Here is an 11282-nt window from a genome sequence, read left to right as displayed (position 1 = left end):
ATTAGTGTTCAAGGCCTCAAACCTGTTCCTGAGATGATTCTGAAATTCAGGTGGAATGAAATCAAAGTCATATTTTGGCTCCTGTGGATTTGGTTTAATTTTCCTCAGTTTTCAGCTTGAACTTGCATATGAGTAGTTGGTGGTCTGTTCCACAATCAGCCCCTGGCCTGTTAATAAATGCCAGTCGAGTTCAATACCACTAATAGCAAACCTGTGAACAACAGACCTGAACCCTGTCCTATCATGTGTCATCCTTGTCTTCTTTTGACACACTTGATGCAGTCATTGTGTCAGTCTATCTCTTTGAGATTTTCTTCTCTTTGCTTTCCCTCCATCTTTCTAAGCATGCTGGCCCTTTCCCAGGAATAGCCTCTGCTGTCAATATGTCCACTATCTGCGAGGTGGACCTTAATCATCTTTGCCTCCACAGAGCACTCCAGCTGCACAGACAACTTCAAGACATACCTGTTCTTTTGGCCGTTCTTGGGATACTAGGTCCTATTCTTCAGTACCACAACTCAGCAACATGGGAGAAATTAAAAGACCTCTGTAGGTGCAAAGTCAAAATTGTTAATATGTTTCTTCTCTTCATACTAAGATTTAATCTAGATCTCAGTACTAGTTCCTGTTGAGTTGACACCAACTCTTAGCTGGTTCTCCATTTGGTTTCTGAGTCTGTAAACCACATGGGAGAATTATTCCCTCAGAGCTGCTGGTGGATTCAGACATCCAGAGACTCATGGATTTTGGACCAGCAGTGCTATACCAGTATACCTTTTCTAGATCTCAACAGGCTTCTTTTAAGTAGAAATTAATAATCTCATACTAAGATAATTTCAGAAATTCTTCCTATTCTGAAGAGAAAATGAACATAAATTTAAGTATCAAGAACTAACACTTATAGACTGTTAAGCATATATTAATGCTAAAAAAGAATAATCTCATAGTTTTATTGTCCTACTTACCAAATGACACCCCTGAAGCATAGAGAGGTTAAGTTACTGAAGCATACACAGCGAATAAGAGCTGCATAGAGTTGGCTCTAGATTTAGAGCCTGTGCTTTTAACCACTAGCTCATACTACCTGTCCTATTTAAATTCTTTTCTAAATACTAAGCATAAACTTTGTTTCGCACAAAGCTGAAATGATGGTGTATGGTATTGCTTCATTTAAGCAAAATGTTAAAGCCTAAATTCAGTTACTCTTCTCATTGCTGTAGGAGAATGTTGATTGGGTGATTGGTGAAGCCATGTAGTATAGTTAGTAATCATGTTAAGATTCTGTTTTCATGTTTATTTTGTTGGGCTATTATATGTTATTTTTAATATTGTGTATTCTTTAAAAGTATCTTTATAAGAAATAAGATTGGGTCTAATTGCAGAAAGGCATACTTTTCATAACTTATATATGGTATTAATTAACATAATAGACACAATGTAATTCACTGTCTTTTTCAGACTAAAAATCAGAGGTCTAATGCTTTTTCCAATGTGAGAGTCATTCTATAGAATATATGTTGTTATTGTTATGTGCAGTCGAGCCGTTTGCAACTCGTAACAACCCTATGTACAAGAGCCCTAAATGCCGTTCTATCCTGTGCCAACCTCGCTGTCTCAAACACGTTCATTCCCACCACTCCACTCACAGAATAGAATTTATAGGTTTTGAAAATTTATGATCTCCAGGCTATCAGATGATTTGCAGTAGAGGTTCTAGCAACAGAACAGCATCCAAAACTTTTTAAAAAACTCCACCCATTGGTGGCCTTGATTTCTATTCTGATTCATTGGACATATTTATAAAGCATTACTGGATAATTCTGATACCTATTTTGAGAACTAATTAGTGGAAACAGTTGTCTAGAAGATTCAAGAGTGGGACTATCTAAAAAATTAAAAGTTTTATCAATATGGTCACCGTATTTAATAAAAATGTGCTTCTTGAATTTTGTAAATTATTTTCAGCACAGTAGCCATCTAATTGAAGTTACTCTTCTATGTCAGTACTCTTTCCTCTACCAGTTTTCTCTTCTCTGCTGTATGTTACCTATCTGGTCACACTTAGCTGTGCCACAAATCCTCAAATTCCATTATTTACTATGTACACAGTCACTTCTCTGGAACCACTTACACAGGTAGATCTTATAGTTACTGTGGAGTAGTTGGAATATTCACCTTAACTCATTGCTATTGCTTTATCTTCTTGAACTTTGAAATATTCTGTTCAGCTCTTTGTCACTTCTTCCCTTTGTTTTGACTTTTCAACATTCTAGTGCAGCTTTCAAAGTCTCTTCTGACATCCATTTTGGTCTTTCTCCCCTTTCTTTGTAATGACCTTTTGCTTTCTTAATGGATGACATCTGCTCATCGTCTATCGTTAATGTCTAAGCCTTGAACCTATTTTTGAGATGGTTTTTAATTTCAGGTGACATAGACTCAAGCACATATTTTGGTCCTTGTAAATTTATTTTCTTTTTCTTCAATTTCAGTTTGAACTTCCGCATGAGTAGTTGATAGTTTGTTCCATAATTAGCACGTGGCCTGTTTTGGCTGCTGATACTGGATTTATCCAACAACTCTTTCCATAACTGTAGTCAGTCTGGTTCCTCTGTAGTCCATCAAGTATGTGTATAGTCACAATTTGTGAGAATAAACCAGTGATTGTATGAAATTGAATCATTCAATCTCCAGCCTCGTTTTCATCACCATATTCATTATTTCCAGTTACCATTCTCTTCCTTTTTCCCCCAAATGAATCTTGACTGTATGTTTAATAAGTTTCCAATAGTAAAAGTTAGTGGTAGAAGTCCTCATGTTGGTACCTGAAGTCAAGAAATCAAAAGACAAATTGACTTGGAAAAGTCTATTGTCAGGGACTTCTTTGTACTAAAAAGTAATGATGTCGGTTTGAAGAATAAGGTGCATATATGATCCAAACTATGGATATGAAAGTTGGACAATGACTAAGGATGATAGAAAGAGAATTGATGACTTTTGAGTTGTGTTGGAGAAGAATATTGAATATCCTATGGTGTGTCAAAAGAATAAACAAATATTTCTTGGATAGAGTGCAGCCAGCACTTCTTGGAGGCAAGGATGGTGAAGCTCCTTCTCACATACTTTGGGCATGTTGGGAGAGACAGTCGTTGGAGAAGGACATTATGCTTGAAGTGTCGGTGTAAGATAGGAAGGCCCAGAACAACATGGATTGATGAAACTTTAACAAGGAGGCTCTAGTGTGTCAGAAATGATAAGGATGGTACTAGATAGGGCAAGTCCAGATCAGCTGTTCATAGAGTCCCTTTAAGTTGCAGTTGGCTCAACAGCACATAACAACATTGCTGATGAGTTTGAACCAAGTCTTAGCTGACCCTCCAGCAGGTTTTTGGAGTTTGTAAATCACATGAGAGGAGATTGCCGGTCTTTCACCCTGGAAGCTGCTGATGAATTGGAACTAATTGCAGGAGCTGCCTTTGGGTTATCAGCACAGCTCCTTATGGAATTGTGACTGAAAAGACCTAAATGTAACACTTTGCTGAAATCAGAGCCCCCTACTGGAATAAATGTTTGTTCTGTTGATTTAGGTTTTCAAGTTTGTAGCTGAGAAGTGTAAATAGTTTTGTTATGTTAGACTAAAGGAAACTAATGAGATAGTCTTTTTTTTAAAGTAAATCAGCATAAAAAAATTTTATTAAAAAAACAAAAATATTTTCAGAAATTACAGAAATAACTGGAGGGAAAAGTAATCAAGAGATAGCCTTTAGAAGATAAAATTACTAATATGTTTAAGAATTGGATATAAAATTAAGCTTAGAGCTTGTTTAGGATAGCTTTGTTACTAGATGTATTTGCTCAAATACATGGTTTAAAGGAAACAGTTGAATTTTTTTATTCTTATAATCTGGAATTAAAATGAATATGTAAAGTGTAAAGGCCTTATTTTATGATTCTTGCTGTAGAAGAATATTGTTTTTTGTCAATATCAGTTAAAGAGAAATTGACTGGATCCAGACAGTGAAATAGCTACAACCAGTCTAAGGGTTTTTTGTTTTATAGTTGAGAAATAGAAAATTTACAGGAAATATTGTGGGCCATATATAAACAATTGTTTTCCTCCTTTTGCTTGTTAGAGTATTTATAGGCCATTAATTTAGTTCTGTTCTTCTTTTCAGTTAATTAGAAAATAATTAAGCAGATTTACACTTTCTTTTTTTAACTGTATCATCTTAACATTCTCATTTTTAAAATGTTGCATTAGTGATTTTTAAGATTATACAGAATTTAATAAACAAATATATAAATAATAAAAGCTTAAAGGCTAAATTCAAGAAAGCTTAAGAATCAAGTTTAAAACTTAACATTCAGGTTATTCAGAAATAGATTCTTTGAATAAGAATTATTTCATAAATATGTATATGTAAACATAATATATATCTACAGGATCTGTGTTGTGGAGAAAAAACTCATTGGAGGACAAAACTACACTTCTAAATTATCAAGATCTTGTCATATTTAACCTTCAACTGAAACATAATTAATAAACTTGTTCTGTCTTTGTTTTTTGTCAATATCAGTTAAAGAGAAATTGACTGCGGATCCAGACAGTGAAATAGCTACAACCAGCCTAAGGGTTTCTCTACTATGTCCAGTAAGTGTTAAACAGTACTTGTTTTCCAAGAAGTTTGACATAAATATCCTCTTATTATTAGGTTATTTCTATAGTTTATGGAAGTGGAAAGTATTATTATATAGGCATAGTTTTTAGAATCCATATAAAGCTATGAAAATTTTCTACCTTAGTAAAACATACCTGAATATCACATATGACTCATGTCTAGCTCATTCAAATGTAAAATCTCAAAATAAAGAATGCTTGTTTTTTTCAAGTTATTATATTTTTAGAAAAATACTCTTATGAATAAAAATCTGGCCATCATTATACATGCATTCAATTTAACCATTTTGTCAAGAGTAACAAGAAGTATATCATAATTAGAAAGTAGGCTCTGGTGGCCTACTGGATAAGGAGTTATGCTGATAACCCAAAGGCATGTGGTTTGAATCCACCAGCTGCTTCCTGGAGTAAAAGATAGGCAGTCTCTGATTTACAGCCTCTGAAAACACATTGAAGGGTCATCTCTGAGTCTGTTCCAACTCCATAGCTGTAAGTGGAGTTGAATTAGAAACTGTTCGGAGCATGAATGAATGGAAATCCAAAACCTCTGTAAATGTTTATTAAAATTAATAAGAAGAAGAAAAAAGATACTGTTCTGATCAGTCTGAATAATTTAATTTCTTTTGCCTGCAGAAATACCATTAAACCAGAAATATGATGTTACAATCAATCACCTTTATGAAATAAGTAGAAAGCTTAAAGATTTATTAAATGATTAAGTCTACAATGGGAAAGCCTGAAAAAAAATGTTTCCTTGAGGTTTATATCTTAATTAGTTTGATGTTAGATCTTCCAATAATAGAGCTGATGAATAAATAGTAAATTGTTTTAACATTTTCATTATCTTTTATGCTGTAATTAATTAAGTTAATTCTACCTACCTGGGGGTAGATGTGAAGAATGAGAGGACATACCTGTTTCCTAAAGGACTTGTTTGGTCACGCCTGGTATTGAACATTCTCAATAGTGAAATCTTGTTAATCTAAACTGAAATACTAATATGAAATAAAAAAATAATTCAAATAGACATTAAATCAATATTATTTATCTACAAACTAGGGGTTTTTTTATAATTTGCAAAACATTAGGCATAATGTGAAAAATTGTTAGCTCTTTAATTTCTAACATAGTTTACAAAGCTTTTTAAAAACAAATACCTCTCCTGGCCATTACCAAAATAATTATTAAGATAACACCTACTGATTATACAATTTTTCGAAGTTTCAGAAAAACTAACAATAAGAAAACAAAGACCCTCAAATTCCTTGCTGTTGAACAGGTTCCAACTCATAGCAACCCTCGGGTGCTGAAGCTGTAAATCACAATGGGAGGAAATCACTCATCTTTCTCTTGAGTAGCTGCTGGTGGATTCACACCACTTGAATTGTGCAGCTTTGGGGTTAGCAGTGAAACTCAGTATGGACTACAGCACCAGTACTCCCCCTGTGAGTTTTTACAGATCAGAATGTGAAAGGTGGAAAGAAGAAGAGTTTTCAAAACTGGATAGTGTATTTATCCCACCCTGTTTGTCCCAAATTCTGACTCATTCCCCTCACTTGAGCACTTGTACATGAGTGCGTGACGTAGTTTCTTGGCACTCTATTCTGTTATGAAATCCACTTTAGAAACAGATTTCGAAAAATGCGCAAGCCTAATTTTCCCTTTAAATCATTTGGAGGAAGTCTTGTTTCTCTGTGGTCTAATTTTAAAAGGTGGTCAGAGTGGTGCTAGTATGTGTAATTTATCTGAAATAATGTCAGTCATACTTTACACCTCGTAATTTGGTGACCCAGCTTTTAATGTTCTTCCTATGTCTTCTTGCTCCTGTTTTTACTCATCATGGTAAAATCAGTTTCTTTTAAATGGAAATCTGGTTTCAAACTACATAGAAGTTATTTTGTGTTCCCTTTACAGTTATTCTGAAGAAGTAGGGCTATGTAGTTTAGGTATATTTTCGCTCAAAATTAAAATTTAGTAATAGAACCTCATATATCAAATTTATAGAATAATTAAAGAGATTTGTTCCTTTCAAAGTATGTAAATAAGATGTCAGACTGTGCGCTTGAATTGTACTTGTGATATACAAAAAAAATAAATGCATTTCTGTTGTTTATGTACCATTAGCTAAAGGCAACAAAAATAATTAAAAGTTGTTTTGCTATTAGATGGAAAAATTTTAGTTTTGATTTATTAAAATTAGAGCTGGAAGACTACCCAAGAATTCGATTTGTGCGATACTCCTGAGCCTGTAAACCCAAATGCAAAAGACGCAGAGCTGATATGGGTGGGACACTTTGGATATTTATTTTTGTTAGATTACCCCTTTTCACAAGGGAAAGATAGATGCTTTATTGACTTTATTGTTTTATTTTTATATAAACAAGATTGAAACTTATCTCTAGGATATTTCCTCTTCTCTGGCAGCACCATCAGTTAAATACAGCTCAAAACCGATATTGTAAAGTTGGTGATATTAGAAGATCCATTTGGGAGTTGTTTTCAAAGGGTGTGCTCAGAAGTGATGCAGATACCCCTCACATTCTGTGGAGGAGTGGGGGTGAGGGAAGTTTGAAGTTAGAAGACTGAAGGTGTTCAAAACAGCTTCTCTGCAGCTCTAGTGGCACAGTCAGAGCACGTGGCATCGCTAACCCAAAACTCGACCTCTTTACTGTTAGAAAATCAATATCCGTTTGTTGGATAGATGTTTTTAATGTAATGATTTTTTTTAAAGTTAGGCATATAAGGAGAATTATTTACTTAGTTTGTGGTTCTTTGAAGAGAAGCATTTATTTGAGACCTGCTGAATAATGCATTTTAAAAAGAACTTTTGCCTCCTTGTATCTGTTTGTATATGTCTGTGTGTGCCATTGGTGTTTCATTACTATTTAAAAACGTGACAGGCTTGCTTTTTTGCCAAAAAGATAAGAATAGTTGTGGGTTATGGGGACAGAAGTATGTGAAATGAAGGCATTTTGGGGAATAATTGTTTTTCAGTGTAAATTCCATACCCTATGGGTTGGATACTGACACAATCTTTATTTCATATCTTTTTTCTTATCCTTTGTCCTCATAAACTATAAATAGCCTACTAGTTCTGGAGTACATGGACCTTGTATACTGTTAACCTTATTCGCCTAGCATTTTTATTCTATTTTTTCTCTATTGAATATTAGGGCAGTAGCAAAAAATACTTACCAAGTAGGAATTTGCCCTTTACAGATGAGTCAAAGTCTGATTTAAAAAATATAAAAATTTTGTGCCACCAACCAGATTATTGTTTAAAAAGTGTTTCTAGATTAAAAGCATTTGTTGACTCATAGTACCCAGGGAAATATCTTTTACAGAGATGGGAAGAGAGTTTTTTACTTGTAAATTCTAAAAATTAAACAGAAGTGTGTTAGGAAGTAATGAGGCTGTTGCAGACTATGTGAACATAGAAGAATGACTGGGTAGAGATTTGAATAGTTTTTTCCTAGTTTACAAAGTGATTTAAAGCAGATATTTCTTAAAACTTTAATTAGTTTAAAAAACTTTAATTAGATGACAAACAATGTCAAACATGTCCTATACCATAAACATTTCTTTCCCTCCTACTACACTCATTACCATCAAGTCAGAACCAACTCATAACTGACCATCTACAGGGTTATTACCAAAGCTGTCACTCACATAAATGAGAGTGTCCATCTTTCTCTCACAAAGCCCTTGGTTGATTTGAACTGCCAGAGAGAGACAACCTTTCAGATTATGCAACCAGAGATTCCTATAAAATTGTATGTGTGAATAATCCCTACCAAACTATGATGTAAATATAAATGTTTTATCTGTATTCAAAAACCACATTTAGGATTTACACAGTAAGTAGTAGTTGTTACGTACTGTTGAGTCAGAACTGACTCATAGCTGACTAGTGAATTTTCAAAAGCTATAAATCACGTGGAAAGAGATTGCTTATCTTTCTCCCAAGATGCAGCTGGTGGATTCGAAGAATATATCTTTGGGTTAGCATTGCCACTCCTTACACACTAGGCCGTCAGATCTTCCTAGTAAGTAGTAGGACCTAAATTTAAATCTAGCTAGTCTAAAAAATACTGGGGCACAGTAAGCTCTTAGCTGCTAAACAGAAGGTCACTGATTTGAACCTACTAGCTGTTCCAAAGGAGAAAGAAGAGGCCACCCGGCTCCATAAAGATTTACAACCTACGAAGCCCTGTAGCAGTTACATTCTGCCTTGTAGGCTCTGCTATGAGTTGGAATTAACTTGCCAGCAGTGGGTAGCCTTCACTCCAGAATTCCAGTTTGATTACGTTATAAAGTGCTTTGTGTAAATGACCCACACACGCTCTGTCATTGGCGCTTTCTAAAAGGCCATTCCACATGCGTAACTGAAATCTCTTTGGTACACTGGGCTATCTTTTTGTGATATGGGAGATACACTTCTGAGTGCTGAGAACAAGGAAATGAATTTGAAACATTTCTAGTGTATGCACTCATAAATAATGTCATGAGATGCTCTCCTTTGCTGGGGGTAGAGGTGAGAGCACAGAGAAAGGAGTTTTTCGTCTCTCTGGAAGGTCCCTTTTGTCCATACTTCTCATACTGTAAACTGGCATTACTCCCCTCAATCTAAGTGCTTATATAACCCTTTGTAAGACCTTTTCTTTATTCCTACATCCGGATGATCTAAAGGGGAGGAAACAGTGTTACTTTAGAGATTAGAAAAAGAAGGCCGGAAAAGTTAAGTGCCTTTCCTATAGGCACCGCAAATCACTGCTACCAGAACAATAATTTAAGACTCCGAATGACAGTTAATTTCCTCAGTAGACTAGGAAATTGCACATTTCCCTGAAATTCTGCTAGGCCACGATATTTTTCCTTTTTTTGTCTTCATTTACTTCACATTCTTTTTGAGCATTTCTCTTTTTAAAAGTCGCAAAGATGTGCAATATCTTTCCCTGATGTTTCACATATAATATCATTGTTACAAGGCTGTGCAGTCCCCATGGTGGTCCTCTGGGACCAAGGGTGTGTTACTGTGGCAGCTCCCTTTGTAAGTCTGCTTCCGTTAAGTTTATTTCCTTTAATGGGTTAAAGGTAGCAGAGCTGTGACTCAAAGCAACACTGTACATCATTTAGAGGGGCCCTGATGGCCCAGTGGATACTAACCAAAAGACCAGTGGTTCAAACCTACTAGAAGCTCCACAGGAGAAAAGATCTGACAACCTGGTTGCGTAAAGATTTTAACCTAGATAACTGTTAGAGGGAGTTCTACTTTGTCATGTAGGGTCACCAGGAGTCCCAATCAGTTTGATAGCACACAGTAACAACAATAAGAAAACCTGTATCAGCTCAAGCAAGAAGAGAAAGTTCTACCACTAGATAAAGGTGCTAGTGTTCCAGGGTTGTTTGCCAGGCTGCCTTTGAAATTGCGAAAGATAGCAAAGGCACACAGGAACTTTGTCATAGCATTTCAGGGAGCTCATGAACTTAATGCCAAAGTGCCATTCTGTGGACTGGATTGCAAGAAATAATTTTGATGTAGTGTCTCCAGTTTAGTATCCAAAGAAATAGCCTTTTATAGCCTATCAGTGTGTTTCATAGAAAATGTGTTCCCTCACACTGAGGCAGAGTAAACATAGTATGTTTTCTATCAGAGCATATATACATTGTGTTTCAGGAAGTTTTGACCAGTTTAAATTTTTATAATGATAATTGTCTAATAGTAACTTTTCCTTTTTTCTTTTCAAGCTTGGTAAAATGCGACTGACGATTCCATGTCGGGCCCTTACATGTTCTCATCTGCAGTGTTTTGATGCAACTCTTTATATTCAGATGAATGAGAAAAAACCAACTTGGGTTTGCCCTGTCTGTGATAAGAAGGCTCCATATGAACATCTAATTATTGATGGGTATGTCTCTTTAAAGCAGAGTATTTCCTAGTTCCTTGAAAGAACCATCTGTTATCTCTATTATTTTTTTTTAAATGTAATAAGGAATTTATTGGATTTCTAAATATAATAAAGTAGTTGCAGTTATGTTATCTCTATTATTAACACTTAGATTTGGGGGTGAGGGAGCAGTTAATGTTTTTTTAAGTTACATCTTTTTCATATTTTCATCATTAGAGAAATTAGTATTTTGAGATTTAAAGAATATTGTGATTTACCCTCCCTTTTTTCGCCCTATTTATCCCTTGTTTGAGAGATGAATACTTAACTGTTAGTACCTTCTGACATTTAAAGCAGCAGTTAGATAGAAGCTCAACATCACGAAAATGAAAATTCTCACCACTGGGCCAATTAGTAGATCATGATAGATGGAGAAGAGATTGAGATTGATAACAGTTTCTGCTTGCTTGGTTCCACAATCAACACTCTTGGCACCAGGAGGCAGAAAATCAAAAGACTAGTTTCATTAGGAAAATCTACTGTCGAGGACCTCTCCAGAGTGCTGGAGAGCAGTATGTTAGTCTAGAGACTAAGTAAGGTGTGCCTGATCCAGGCTAGGCTATGGTCTTCACAATTACTTGCTATACAGCAAAGAGCTGGATAGTGACTTAGGAAGACAGAAGAATTATTAATGCCTTTGAGTTGTGGTGCTGGAGAAA

General features: G+C 35.2%; 1 protein-coding gene across 1 annotated transcript in view; it reads left to right on the top strand.

Moving 5' to 3' along the window:
• PIAS1 (protein inhibitor of activated STAT, 1) overlaps window positions 1-11282 on the top strand; it is a 127542-nt gene that overhangs the window by 101353 nt on the left and 14907 nt on the right. Inside the window, exons 8-9 of the mRNA XM_006888361.1 lie at window positions 4575-4648; window positions 10424-10584. Of these exons, the coding sequence (XP_006888423.1) occupies window positions 4575-4648; window positions 10424-10584 (235 nt within the window). The remainder of the gene's footprint in view (window positions 1-4574; window positions 4649-10423; window positions 10585-11282) is intronic.

Source organism: Elephantulus edwardii, unplaced genomic scaffold (genome assembly GCF_000299155.1).
Source record: "Elephantulus edwardii isolate Elephantulus edwardi_28Jun2011 unplaced genomic scaffold, EleEdw1.0 scaffold00066, whole genome shotgun sequence".
NCBI lineage: Eukaryota > Metazoa > Chordata > Mammalia > Macroscelidea > Macroscelididae > Elephantulus > Elephantulus edwardii.
Note: the sequence above shows the minus strand (reverse complement) of the source record. Positions and strands in the feature narration are given on the sequence as shown.